The sequence below is a fragment of the Aotus nancymaae genome, unplaced genomic scaffold (assembly GCF_030222135.1).
Source record: "Aotus nancymaae isolate 86718 unplaced genomic scaffold, 86718_ANA_hifiasm-v0.15.2.pri h1tg000018l, whole genome shotgun sequence".
Classification (NCBI taxonomy): domain Eukaryota; kingdom Metazoa; phylum Chordata; class Mammalia; order Primates; family Aotidae; genus Aotus; species Aotus nancymaae.
This window is the reverse complement of record NW_026988430.1, coordinates 18,374,096-18,388,937: the sequence shown is the minus strand read 5'-3', so window position 1 is coordinate 18,388,937 and position 14,842 is coordinate 18,374,096. Positions and strand designations below refer to the sequence as shown.

The window sequence follows — 14,842 nt, the reverse complement described above, 5'->3', positions numbered from 1 at the left end:
CAGTCACAGTGACACATGCCTGTAATCCTAGCTACTCGGGAGGCTGAGGCAGGAGAATCACTTGAACCCAGAAGGTGGAGGTTTCAGTGAGCTGAGATCGCACTACTGCACTCCAGCTCAGGGGTGACAGAGTAAGACTCCGTCTCAAGAAAAAAAGATATTTAATTTCGTAGAAACAGGGTCTCACTATGTTGTCCATGCTGGTCTTGAACTCCTGGGCTCAAGTGATCCACCCACCCCAGCCTCCCAAAGTGTAGAGATTACAGGCATGAGCCACCACACCCAGCCAGAAATTATTTCTAAAAGGATGCCGCACCATCATATCAAGCTAAGCACATCTAGAAACAAATTCATTACACCCTCTTCAAGCCAGCTTCTTTCTCAATTCCTATTATCAATGTCCAATTCTTGAGCCATCACATCATTCCAATTTTTTCCTTTTCTTGAGGTCTACCATGGTCCATGAGTTTGGGTATAAATGCCTACCTCTCAATAGCTCTTACCTTGGGCAAGATATTTAACCTCCCTTTACCTCTGTTTCCTCATCTGTAAAATGGGTATTGGGATAGTTTCTACTTTATAAGGTTATTGAAAGGAGTAAGTGAGTTAGTACATATTAAGTATTTAGATAGGTTCTGGACATAGAGTAAAATTCAATAAAAGTCAGCAATCAGCATCCTATTGTTCATCTTTTGTACATATACTTTACTATTTTTATATTTTATTGGTCTTTTTCTTATTGATTTATATGACATCTTTATTTCATCAATAATACGCTAGCTCAATATCTTCCTTTCTACCCCCTTCCTCCTGCTATTATACAATGTTGGAGTAATCCTGTAGCCAGTACTCCACCCTAGTAGCTTCTTGATCACAGCAGAAACAGGAAGTAGATCTCTGATGGGCCAGTTCTAAAATGCTCTTGTTTTCTATTCTTTCTTTCTATTTTTATTGAGGTGGAGTCTTGCTCTGTTGTCCAGGCTGGAGTGCAATGGTACAATCTCGGCTCACTGCCACCTCCACCTCCCGAGTTCAAGCAATTCTCCTGCCCCAGCTTCCCGAGTAGCTGGGATTATAGGCGTGCACCATGATGCCTGGCTATTTTTTGTATTTTTAGTAGTGATGAGGTTTCACTATGTTGGCCAGGATGGTCTTGAACTCCTGACTTCAAAGTGATCCACCCACCTTGGCATCCCAAAGTGCTGGGATTACAGGCGTGAGCCACCGTGTCTGTCCTTACAATGTTCTTGTCACTCTGGAAACCCAGTCTATAGTTCTTCTTTGGCTCTTCCAACAATTTTGTAATTCCTAGTTTCCTGGATAAAGTATCTTTCTGAGCTAGAGTAGTTTCTGTTATCTCTGAGCTCTAGTAGATCATACAGTATTTACTGAAGAAATGGTTTGTCCTAAATGGCACAAATATTTTCCTAGCTAGTCATTTACTTTATGATGTTTTCTTATATAGTAAAATTTAGTTTCACTGAGTTAAATCTATCCATATTTTCCTTTATGGTTGATGCTTGTTGTATACTTAAGGCCTCTTTCACCCCCAAGATCAGAAAAATATTCATCCACACTTTTTATATCTCATTCTTATTCTCTAAAAATCTTTTTGATCTTGCTGAATTAAGCAGAATTAATTTTTTCTTTTTAATGTCACTAATCCGTCTTAAAACTAGTTTAGTAAATGGTAAGGATCCACCTTTTATATTTTCACAAATAGTTTTCCATTTATCGATTATGCATCATTACTTATCAACAATCCTTTGGCCCACTGATTTAAAGTATCACCTTTGCCATATATTAAACACTTGAAGCAGTCAACAGACATTTACAGGGTGCCTAATGTGTGCCTGGCCATGTGCTAGACTGATACAACAGTGGAGCAGGGTGACAGGGACCCTCCTCTCTGGAGCCTAATGAGAAAGATCAAGGATAATATGGTAGCACATAGGAGGGGCACTTATTATAAGCCTGGAGAGTAAGGGAAGTTTAGTGCATGCCTACTTACTGTGTGTCAAACAGTACTAAGGACCTTCGATGTATAATTCCACTGATTGCAATATTGGGGCTTCACAAAAAGACTTATATGTTGCTATTTTAATTAAAGAAACGGAAACTCTGAAAAGTGGAAGCAACATATGAACCCAGACCTATCTCCCAAGTCCAGGTTGTTAAGTACCATGGCTGACCACTAATAAACATGGCACTGCCTCTTTGAAGGTGGACTGACAAGGAGGAGCCAGAGAGGCAAGGGAAAAACCAGGAATGTGAAACTACAGAAGTCAAGCAAATTCTATTTCAAAAGGGGGTGGTCAAGTTAAGAACTAAGATCGTCCTCTGATTTTAGCCACCAGGAGGTTGTTGGTAATTTGATGAAAGCAGCTGACGTAGGGGCAGACGGCTGGAAAATGAGTAGGCAAGTAGACACTGAGGGCAGTTAATTATTTCAAGAAGCTTGGCTGTGAATGGACACAGAGGGGTAAGGTGGCCCCTAAAGGGGTCCAGAGTATTTCTTTCAAAGATAAGAAGAGTTGAGCACACTTTAATGTGGCTGGGAAAGAGCAAGTGGAATGGAAAATAAAGGAATGAGTTAGAGGATCACTGGTAACCACTGGTCCCTGAGAAGGTGGCAGGGGTGAGACCAAGACCCCAAGTATAGGGATTAGCTTCAGACAGGACAGGAGGAAAGGATAAAAGGACAAATAAGAATAGAGTCAAATATACAGTTGAGTGTGGGAATTTCAAGGGCGTTCTCATATGATTATCTCCTGGAAGTAGATAAGATTTTCTATTTATTATGGTATTAAAATGAACATATGTATCCTGTTCTTTAAAATGAACTAGTATAAGGAGGAGGTTTTGAGGAAGTCACTGTGGAGAACTAAAAGAAAGCTGACTAAGAAAAAGGATTCCTGAGCAAAGACACTGGTCTGAATGGTCATGGTGTTTTTCAGCAGTTATTTGCATCCTGGGTGTAAAGAAGCAAACAGTGAAACAAGGCCAGGGGTTTGCAGGAAGGAAAATAAGAGGGCACCTAGACAGGGGCAGGAGAGTGGTTAAAATGACAGACCATGAAATTTAAGCTGGATAGGAAGAGAGGTGAAGATGGAATAGCTGATTAGGAGAAAATGAGGAGTTAAGGGACTACAGTGTCTCATGGGTCCAAGAATAAAGAGTAGAAGGAAGTGAGGGGGCTAGAAGGACAGAGTGTTATGGCCCAAGTTGGGGCTTTGAATTTAATATTTCAAAAGGAAGTCCAGAGATGGGGCCAGAAGTGGAATGGCTAGAAAGGTCTCTGGAAATAAGGGGATCAAGGGACCAAAAAGTCCAGGTGATGAATAAATCATTCATGTGGATCCTAAGGTCACACAAGATGATGTCAGGACTAAGCCAGGTGTCAGTCTTCAGTGAATGAAGGAAATGTCAGGAGGTAAATAGATAACAGTGAGGAAGAGAAGGCAAGGAGTACAAAGCAAGACTGCTGCAGCCTTAACGAAATAGGGGCTTCTTACACAAGATGAGGAAATCTGGAAGCAACAGTAGAGATAAAGAATTAGCCAGGCGCAGTGGCTCATGCCTGTAATCCCAGCACTTTGGGAGGCTGAGGCGGGTGGATCACCTGAGGTCAAGAGTTCAAGACCAGCCTGGCCAACATGGTGAAACCCCATCTCTACTAAAAATACAAAAAATTAGCTGGGTGTGGTGGCAGGCACCTGTAATCCCAGCTACCTAGGAGGCTGAGGCAGGAGAATCCCTTGAACCATGAGGTGGAGGTCCCAGTGAGCTGAGATTGTGCCACTGCACTCCAGCCTGGGCAATAAGAACAAAACTCTGTCTCAAAAAGAAAAAAAAAAAAGGTTGGGCGTGGTGGCTCACACCTGTAATCCCAGCACCTTGGAAGGCCACTTGTGGGAGGATCACTTGAGGCCAGAAGTTCAAGACCAGTTTGAACTTCAGCGAGATCCTATCTCTACAGAAAAATGTTAAAATTAGCCAGTTGTGGTGGTGTGTGCCTGTAGTCCAGCTACTTGGGAGGCTGAGGCAGGAGGAAAGCTTGGACCTAGGAGTTCCAGGCTGCAGTGAGCTATGATCACGCCACTGCACTCCAGCCTGAATGACAGAGCAAGACCCTGTCTCTAAAACCAAAAAAAAACCAAAAAACAAAAAACAAAAAAAAACCCTCTGTAAGTAACATTTTAATGGTTTCTCACAATCCTTAATTGATAGCTAATTTCCTCATTAAACCTGGCCTTAAAGGTGACCAAACAGATAGGGTCTCACTGTGTTGCTCAGGCTGCAGTGCAGTGGCATAATCATAGCTCACTATAGGCTCTAACTCCTGAGCTAAGCTCTCCTCCTGTCTCAGTTTCCTGAGTAGGTAGGACTACAGGCACAAGCCACCATGCCTGGCTAATTTTTAAACTTTTTTTGTAGAGATGGAGTCTTGCCATGTTGGTCAGGCTGGTCTTAAACTCCTGGCCTCAAGTGATCCTTCTCTCTTGGCCTCCCAAAGCATACTGGGATTATAAGTGTGAGTCACTGTATCTGGCTGGTTTGAACGAAAAAAACATTTTTTTTTTTCAGATAGAATTAATATACCTTATTCACCATTTTAAAGAGAATGCAAGGGTTTTTAGTATAGTCACACAGCTGTGCAACTATCACCATGATCCAGATTCCAGACATTTCCGTCACCCAAAAAAGAAACCCCATACCCATTAGCAGTCACTCCCATTCTTCCCTCCCCTGAAACCTGTGCAACCACTAATCTACTCTCTCTAGGAATTTGCCTATTCTGGACATTTCATACAAATGGAATCAAATAATATGTGGCCTTGTATGTCTAACTTTTCTTACTTAGCATAATGTTTTAAAGGTTCATCCATCTTGTAGCATGTATCAGTACTTCATTCCTTTTTATGGCTGAATAATATTCCATTGCATGGATATAGTATATTTATCCACCATTAGTTGATGGATGTTTTGGTTGTTTACACTTTTTGGCTATTATGAATAATGCTTCTAAGAAGATTCATGTACAACTTTATGTGTGGACATATGATTCAATTATCTTGGGTATATACTTAGTATTGAAATTGCTAAGTTATATGGTAACTCTATATTTAACTTTTTGAGGAACTGTCAGTTTGTACTCTTCTTGATTCCCATGAAGCATCTGGTATCAGTGATGGTGCCTTCCTTCTGAAGCTGTCTTCTTACTCTACCATCATAACACTACCTGGTACACTTACCACTTGAACAACTTGTTTTTCTTTGGCTTCTCCTCTCCCCACACCATCCTTCAAAGTTCCCCCAAGGTTCTGGCCTCTACTATTCACTTGATAAACTAACAAGTCTTACCATTTAAAGAGGTACCAACTCCTATGATAACCTACCATGAACTAGGGTCTACATACTGCCTACTAAATTCTTTTTTTTTTTTTTTTTTAGACAGAGTTTTGCTCTTGTCACCCAGGCTGGAGTGCAACGGTGCCATCTTGGCTCCCCACAACCTCTGCCTCTCAGGTTCAAGTGATTCTCCTGCCTCAGCCTCTCAACTGGCTAATTTTGTACTTTTAGTAGAGACAGGGTTTCTCCACGTTGGCCAGGCTGGTCTCAAACTCCCAACTTCAGGTGATCCGCCCACCTCAGCCTCCCAAAGTGCTGGGATTACAGGCGTGAGCCACCAGCCCCAGGCCTAAATTCTTTCTTATCCCACCTAAACTGCCCTTTTTCTTCCTCAGTGCTATATGAATTTCAGTTATTTGGGAGCTAACCTCGAATGCAACTATATAGAAAGTTATTTACTTGTTTCCCCGCTCCCAACCAAGAAAGAGCTTTCTTCTCTGAATGCTGATTTTACAACCCATAACCATCATCACAATCATATACTGCTACTTAAGTTTTTATGTCTGTTTATGTCTTATCTCAAAAAATGTCCATCAGCTGGGCATGGTGGCTCACACCTGTAATCCCAGCACTTTGGGAGGCAGAGGCAGGCGGATCACGAGGTCAAGAGTTCAAGACTAGCCTGACCAACATGGTGAAACCCCATCTCCACTAAAAATACAAAAATTAGCTGGGTGTGGTGGCACGCGACGGTAATCCCAGCTACTCGGGAGGCTGAGGCAGGAGAATCACTTGAACTCGGGAGTCGGAGGTTGCAGTGAGCCGAGATCGTGCCACTGCACTCCAGCCTGGGGGACAGGGTGAGACTCCATCTCAAAAAAAAAAAAATGTCCCTCCTCCCTTCACCTAGCCAATCCTTGGTCAGTAAAAAATTTTCAAATTGCTTTATAAGATGTACAATGAAAAAATAATTTCCCCTTCCCAGTGACAACTACTGTAGTTCCCTATATATTCTTCCCAGAATATTCTATGGATATTCACATATTTTTTTCTTTCATAAATGTTACCATTTTATATATGCTCTTCTATACCGTCCCTTTTTCCCTCTCCTATTTTAATTATTCTTTAAAGTGAAACCTCACTAATGTTTTAAAAACCCTAACTACATTACATCCTATTGATTGTACTTTGCTTACACATTTTTTCACTTCAAAGAACTAGAGATTCATGAGGAATTATTTCTTTAGAGAAGTCAGGCTACTTTTTATCCCATTTGACTCCAGTTGCTAACGTAATCAATGAAGCTACTTAATTTTGTTTACATAAATAATAAATACTTTATCAACAAAGCAAACAATCCCCCTTGACTATTCTTTCCCCAAAGTAACCTATGTTACCAGTCTGGTATGTATACTTCCAGCATTTTTTTTTTTTCTGAAATGGAGTTTTGCTTTTGTTGCCCAGGCTGGAGTGCAATGGCACGATCTTGGCTCACTGCAACCTCTGCCTCCTGGGTTCAAGCAATTCTCCTGCCTCAGCTTCCCAAGTAGCTGGGATTATAGGCATGCACCACCACACCCAGCTAATTTTGTATTTTTAGTAGAGATAGGGTTCACCATGTTGGTCAGGCTGGTCTCAAACTCCTGACCTCAGGTGATCCACCAGCCTCGGCCGCCCAAAGTGCTGGGATAACAGGTGTGAGCCACTGCGCCCAGCCACTTCCAGCATTTTTAAAGGTATTTAAATCCAAATAAATGTATCAGTAAAAATATTATTGTTTTAATTTCTTTAAACATAAGTAAACTAAGTGATGTCATAACATATTGTTTTACAACTTGCTTTCTTCTATTCAACAATATATTAACCATGCCTCTCCATATAGAAGTAACTCGTTTTTCTTTTTCTTTTCTTTTTTTCTTTTTCTTTTTTTTTGAGATGGAGTCTTGTTCTGTTGCCTAAGCTGGAGTGCAGTGGCGTGATCTCAGCTCATTGCAATCTCCACTTCCCGGGTTCAAACAATTCTTCTGTCTCTGCCTCCCGAGTAGCTGTAATTACAGGCATGCGCCACCACGCCCGGCTAATTTTTGTATTTTTAGTAGAGAAGGGGTTTCACCATGTTGGCCAAGATGGTCTCGAACTCCTGACCTCAGGTGATCCACCTCCCTCAGCCTCCCAAAATGTTGGGATTACATGCATGAGCCATCACGCCCAGCTTCCTTTTCTTTTTAATGACCTGTGACACAGCTCCAGGAAATTCTGAGAACATGTGCCCCAGTAACTGTTTTTTCTTAATTGCTGTATAGTTTAGCTATTCCTTACTATTGGAGATTTAGGGTGTTTCCAGTTTTTTGCTGTTACAAACAATGTTGTAATGAACAGCTCTGTAATGTCACTCTATGCACATGTATGGTGACTGTCTCTCTAGAGTAGATGGTGAGAAGTGTCAAAAAACAGTAAGTTTGTAAGTATAATAGATACAATTAAATTACCCTTTGCTAGTTCTGTGGTATAGTTGTTACAGTTAATAACAGTAATATTTGTGACCATCAGTTTCACATATTAGTGTCCTTTAAAACTCTAGGACATCTCATTTACTTAGAACTCATGTAGTATATAGTAGAAGAACACTAGACTGGAAACTGAAAGATAAAAGTTCAAGTCTTGGTTCTGTCTCTAACTACTAACTTGATCTTATATAAATAATCCTTTCAATATCTAGGCCCCAGTTTCTATGCCTATAAAATTAGATTAAAGTGATGTTTACTAAAATATGTACCTATATTATCAGTAGCATGCAAGATGCTTTTACTTTTATTGATTTTTATTTTAATAATTATTTGCCTTTTAATTAGGAAGAAAAACATAGTTACCATATCTAATCAAAGACTTACGGATATTATTTCTAGCAATATAAAATTTACCTTTTAAAGCACATTCATTTAAGAAAAGTGAGTGATTTAAAGAAAAATAGTATGGCAAATCCTGAAAACAATATATGAACGACTGAAGTTTCCTCCTTGATGAAATAAAGAACAGGTTAAAGCAGTAGATCCTAGACTTTTAGATTTTAATGACCAATAAAATGTAAAAAAAAAAAAAATGTTAGTGATCAACATGGGGTTGCTGACTTTTTATTGTGCTGAGTAAGGACATTAAGAACAACAAAACTCATAATCCCAGCACTTTGGGAGGCTGAGGCGGCTGGATCACCTGAGGTCAGGAGATCACCCTGGCCAACATGGTAAAATCCTGTTTCTGCTAAAAATACAAAAAATTAGCCTGGCATGGTGGCAGGTAACTGTAATCCTAGCTACTTGGGAGGCTGAGCCAGGAGAATGGCTTGAACTCAGGAGGCGGAGGTTGCAGTGAGCCAAGATCGAGCCATTGCACTCCAGTCTGGGCAACAAGAGCAAAACTCCATCTTATAAAAAGATATTTAAAATGTTTTATAATTATAAACGAAGTACAGTAAATTTTCAGACCGTACAGCAAATATAAAAAGTCATTTTCTTATTCTTTTTCTCTCCCCTCCCCGCTAAAATCTACTCACAGACATTCTGCCATACAGATCTATCTCAGCTTTAGAAAGGAAGTTTTTAACATTATAAATGTGCATGTAAATGTATATTTAATAACATATGTAACATTATAATTTATAACATAAAATTAAGCATATATACAGTTATCCTACATAAATATAATATGTACTATATTTATTCTACATAAAAATATATATCAGAAATACATCCTCTCAGAATGAAGAACAGGCTTTTTCAGGAAAGGACATGTGGAACCTTACTTAGCCATTTGAGAACCACTGATTTACAAGACCTTCCATCTCTAAAATACTATGATTAGGTCTAGAATATTCTGAGTATTTATATGTCTTTCTTTATTATTACTAACCTACATAATCCAAAATACAATTAGGAATCGCTTTAACATCTCCTTGAGTAGAAAATCATAGACTGCAAGTATTTTTTTCAGTATTTTAATCTGCTTGTTATATGAGCACATGTCTGTGCTCTATCACTGATTATCATTGGTTCCCCACATCAGAGTTTTAGCCTGGGGTCAAAGACTTCAGGGTATTCATAACACCATGAAAACATATGTGATATTTTGTGTGTGTTTTTTTTCTGGGGAAAGTTTCCAACTTTCTACGATCCTAAAAGGTTAGAAACTATGCTTTAGATATGTTTCTTACTTTTGCATTAAATAGGCTTATTCTTAGCTTAAGAGTCCTTTAAAATTTTTTCTCCATTTGCATTTGACAGCTGAATATTTGAGTTCTTTGTTCTCACCTTTAATAGTCTTCTCATTAAAACCAAAACATATTCTCCTCTACCAATTAATCATAAGGAATGTAAATTTTTTATGTAATTTTCATTTTTTGAAGTACTGAAAGACAGAAGAAGGCAGAGACTGATGCCTCACAATGAAAGTGACAGGCAGGGAGACAAGCAGCTAGAGACAGTGAGACACACAGGCACAGATAAAAGGCCTAAGGACAGAGAGAACAGACAGGCAAAGGAAATATAGCGAAACCTGGAAACACAGAGAGACCCAAGAACTGAGCAGACAGAGAAGAAGGATGGCAGAAAAATAAGCTGGCAGGGAGAGAATGGAGAATGACTGACAGAGAAGACAGGCAAAATCACCAAAAGGGATGCAGACAGGCAGAGAGAGAGTGAAAGAGAGAAGAAGGAAAGACAGATAAAGGAAGAAAAAAATAAGGTAAGAAGGAAGACAAAGTGATAATAGTGGTTTATACAACACAGTGCTTTATAATTTATAAAGTGCTATCACATACATTATTGCAGGCAGACAGGGAGAATCCAGCAGACAGATGGGGTGATGGAAGGATACAGGCCAATCAGACAGAAGAAAGGGGAGAAGGCCAATCAGAAAGAGAGGCTAGAATAGAGACCAAGACAGACAGATAAGAAGAGAAAACCAAGAAAAGAGAAGAGGGAAAGAGGCAAAGAGTGGAGAGACATAAAGATAGAGGCTGAAACAGTTAAACTCAGGAAAACAGGCAGTAAAAAAGCAGAAATGAAAAAACAGTGTATTGTGTGTAGAAGTTTTATGATCATCTTTCTCAAAGAGACCTGGTTAGAGGCTGTGTCTTTGTCTCCCTCAAAGAGTTATAAAATGTCTCTAAGGTGGCATGTGAGTGGAGCCAGAAGGTGGGATGAAAAAGGAAAAAAGTTTTAATCAGGAGTAAATCTTTTTAGACTAGGAGGAAGACAAACTTCTTAGGCCTAGCTCAACAACATAAAAGGATCTAGATTCAGCTGCCCTTAAATAATTCATATTAAGTGAGAAAAGCAGGGAAGTCCTCTACAGACTCTGTGTGCATGTAAGTTTAGTTTACTGTTACTTATTAACTGTACCTATATTTATATGGTACTTTTTAGTACAACCAGTGCTTTCATGCCTTCTCCAATACATATTTCAGTGATGAAGGGACCAACAAAGATGTCTTGCTGTCATCAAGACAACTTACCACACAGAGTAGACTACATTTGGAGAGAGTAAAGCCTTCCTGAGCACTCCTCAGGTATTGGTAGTAAAAGCATGCAACCAGCAACTAATCAATCAAAAAGACAAGTGCCTTGGGTAGCACTTGGCAGAATCAAAATGACAAAAAAGGCAAGCCCATCCAAGTTAGTTAGGAGTACTGACAGACTGACAGAGGAAGGAGCATCCAGAAAAACTGGAAGAAAAGTAGGGAGAAGTACAGCAAAACACAAGCAAAAGCAAGCAAGCAAAGAGAGTTGTCTATGTGTAGACTCTTCTCTGGAGCAGGATCCAGGAAATGTGAAACAGTGGCTGCTTCTGGGGAGAGGAACTTGGGGACTAGGGGAGAAGAATGGGAGAGAGGCTTACTTTTCACAGTCCACTTTCTATACTTTTAAATGTTGTACCTTAAGTAGGTACTACCACCTGTTTAAAAGTTAACTGGGAAAAAGAAACAAAAGAAAAGAAAAAAGCAAGAAGAGATGTGGACAGCAAGGGCCTGCTGAGAAAGCAGACAGCAAAAAGGCAGGAAGGCAGCAAGAGACTGGGAAAATGGCAAAAAGACTGAGGCAGGCAGACTGTCTGAGGAACCAGAAACAGAGAAAAAGAGATCACTGAAATAAAGGCAAACATGAGAGAAGGCAGGGTAGGGGATGTGGCAAGAAGGCAGATAAGACTTTGAGGCAAAGGGGTTCCTGAGAAGTTTAGGGGAGAGAGACTATCTCCATTGATGGGATGTTGGCAGAGAAGAAGCAAAGGAAGAAAAAGCTGATAAGTATGAAGACTAAAAAGAGAAAAGCATTAAATGGTGGGATAGCAGCATACAGGGTAGACAGGCAAGACAGACCCCAAGGAAGGGAAGGGAAAATGATTAACAGGCATAAATAAGAGAAGGAACAAGCAGAAGGGCAGGATAAGAGGCAAACCAAGATGGGGAGCCGTGACAGGGCCTGGAAGGTAGACAACCCGAGAGATGCAGGCTAAAAAAGTGATAGAGACAGGCAGGCGGGGAGACAGATGGCTAGAGAGAGAGTGGTGGGCAAACAGCCAGAGAAGCAGACAGACAACCAGAGAGGAAAAAGAGGCTGCCAGCCAGTCAGGGAGGAGCAGACAGGCAGGCAGGCAGACACCATAACAGGAGCAAGCAGGTAAAGAGGGAGGCAAAAACAAGGAGAGAAGAAGAAAAATCAAGAGGTCAGTAAAGAGAGAGAAAGAGAGAGAGAGAGAAAAAACGAACAGGAAAGAGATGCAGACAGGCAGAAAGTGGGATGGACAAGGACAGGGAGAATAAGGCAAATTAGAAAATCCACATGCAAAGCACACTCAAGAGAGAGAATGATGAATGTTGGTATAGGGATGCACATGGCCACCTTTAGCCACCCGCACCTGCAGATCATGGAACATGTGGCAGGCAGAGGCTCTCAGTACAGGGAGAGGGCACAGAGGCAGAGAAGCTGTAGCGCACATGATGCGCGCAGCGTGGCCCACATACACGTGGAGACACTCTTCCCAGACACAGTACGATCCACAGACACACACAGAAGGGGCCAGAAAGAGGGGGAGTCAGGCACACAGGAGGAAGAGCCACACGCAGTCAGAGACTGGAAGACAGAAGTAAGCAGAAAGAAGACAGAGACGGAAAGTCACTTAGAGGTGACAGAGCCTGAGGGTCCAAGGGATGAGAATGATAGTCTCAGTTAAAAACAAAGATATCAATAGAGAGAAGCCCACACATCGAAAGAGGGGGATACCCAGATGAACTAGTAAAGAGACTGAGAAAGAAGACTGGAGAGCAAGATCGACTGGAAGACTGGAAGAGGAGGAGGAGTTAGACTTAGTACAGAACGATGTGGGAACAGAAGGAAGAGAATTCCAAAGGCCAGGTTAAAAAAAAAAAAAAGGATGGAAACCAACACTCAGTACAGTGCATTAGTGTGGGGAGTGGAACACTAATAAGGAACATTTTAGCTTCATAAACAAAAATGTGCATCATATTCCCAGTAATACTTTCTGGTTGCTGCCCACCTACCCCTCCCTCTCAGGGTGCTGCTGAGCACTGCCAAAGATGGGTGGCCAGCAGTTACACTGGAGAGGTAGAGGAATAACCCAGAAATGATTCCACAGGCATGGAATAGGAAGCAAGGGAAGGGGCAAAGGGAGATCAAAGGAATGGGAGGAAGGTAGAGTAAGAAAGGGTCAACAAGAATGAAAGAGGGTAGCACTGAGCTATTTGCCCTCCTTCCTTTGCTCCATTTGGCAAGGATCGTTTTCTGTCTAGACCTCTCTGAGCAAATCTCTGTATGAGAAAGCTACTTCTGGACTCCTTTCCAACTGTCCAATTCCTAGTACTATTTTACCATAAACACTGGGGTACCGTTGGAAATCACAGGTCAGAAAGTTAGATGAAAACGCCTGAGTGTAACCCCTACCTCTGCTTTTTCTCAGTCCCAGTTCCTTTCTTTTTCACGGTACCTCGGTTGCTTCTACTTTATCGGATAGTGTTGGAGATCATGGAGGAAGGCAAATATACTGAAATGGAAGAAAAGAGCACATAATTTCACCATCTTCAGATTTGACTCTTTCCTCTTTATCCTAAAAATTTGTCCTATTTACCCCCAAATTAATCTCTCAAGTCAGTTGAATTTTACATTCTAGCAATTGGAGGAGGGGAAAGCAAGGGAAAGGGGGAAAAGAGTAAAGATAAAATTTACAACAATTATAAATCACTGAAAAGGCTGGGTGAAGGGGAGAATCAAACATGGACTCCTTTGAAAAAAACTCAATCATCGTATCTATTCATATCTCTCCCCCAAAAGTCACTAGGATTTCTATCACTTTTTTTAAAGAAAGAAGAAAAAAATCCTGTCCCGCTTCTCATTTAAAAGATCTGTACACAATTAAATGCGTTGTGACTTCAATGAGGTATGTAGAAACAGAGTTATATATAAACATATATTTCATCTTTTTCCTTTTCAATGCCTGAAGGGGAAAAAAAAACCTTCACATCAAACCACTCCCTTCTGAAGTATTCAAAAAAAAAAAAAAAAAAGCTTTTCTTTAGAGAAGGGAGGTGGGGAGGAAGAGACTAGTAAAGAAAAGAAAAAAAATTAAATCTAGTTGGACTAGTATCTAACTAGTTAACCTTTAACAATTTATGCTGATGTCAGACTGAGCATGAGTACTGATTAATGCCCCCCCTCAAATATTTTTTATAAGGGGGGAGTTAGTCACAGCAGCCATTTTTGTTTTATGCAGAAATCCTTCATGCCCCCCCAACACACACAGACACACACACACACTTCAGTACACAAGGAAAATATCTCTATTAATCTGTGCACTAATCAGTTATGAAAAAGGAGAAATTTGTGGGTTTCTGGGTAGAGGCTTGGAGATGGGGGTGTAACAGGGAGGAGAATGGGGGGGTGAAAAATGAAATATTAAGCCAGCCATTTTGTTTGAAAAGGGGATTTTCCCCCCTCTCCTTTTCTTTATGGAGGGGGTGGCGGTGCTGGAGGGGGGGTTGTTTTAAAAATAATTTCAAGGCGGCCATCTTAGTGCCTCAGCTCTGAGAAATATTTCTGAGCGCCCCCCTCAGAATTTAAATATATTTAAAGCAACGGAGAGGGGGGCAGAGAGAAGTCGAAAACTTTTATATATATACACACATATATATGTATATATATATATATATATTTTAAATCCCCTTTTCTTGTTCTCTTGGGAGGAAAGAGAGAAGGAAAAAAAGTCTTTCCTCAATTTTTTTCCAAGACAATTTTTGGGGGTGGTTTGGCCCCCCTCCTCAGACGGCGGCCCCGAGGGTGGGGGTTTCGGAGGGGGGTGGCCCGGGGGTTTGGGGGGCTGGGGGAGGCGGTGAGGAGGAGGAGGACGCTGCCGCCGAGGAGGAGGAGGAGGAGGAGGAGGAGGAGGAGGTGGTGGTGGTAGCGGTGGGGGAGGCGGGCGGGCGGTG

At 41.0% G+C, this 14,842-nt stretch overlaps 1 protein-coding gene and 1 long non-coding RNA gene across 2 annotated transcripts in view; one reads left to right on the top strand and one right to left on the bottom strand.

Moving 5' to 3' along the window:
* Positions 1-14,614, bottom strand: part of LOC105720816 (uncharacterized) — a 21,943-nt gene extending 7,329 nt beyond the window's left edge. The window contains exon 1 of the long non-coding RNA XR_001108218.3: positions 13,305-14,614. This is a non-coding gene — a long non-coding RNA (uncharacterized LOC105720816). The remainder of the gene's footprint in view (positions 1-13,304) is intronic.
* Positions 1-14,684, top strand: part of LOC105720814 (cytochrome b5 domain-containing protein 1) — a 27,579-nt gene extending 12,895 nt beyond the window's left edge. Inside the window, exon 4 of the mRNA XM_021674710.2 lies at positions 13,722-14,684. Within this exon, the coding sequence (XP_021530385.1) occupies positions 13,722-13,757 (36 nt within the window). The 3' untranslated portion in view covers positions 13,758-14,684. The remainder of the gene's footprint in view (positions 1-13,721) is intronic.
* The last annotated feature ends 158 nt before the right edge of the window (positions 14,685-14,842 follow it).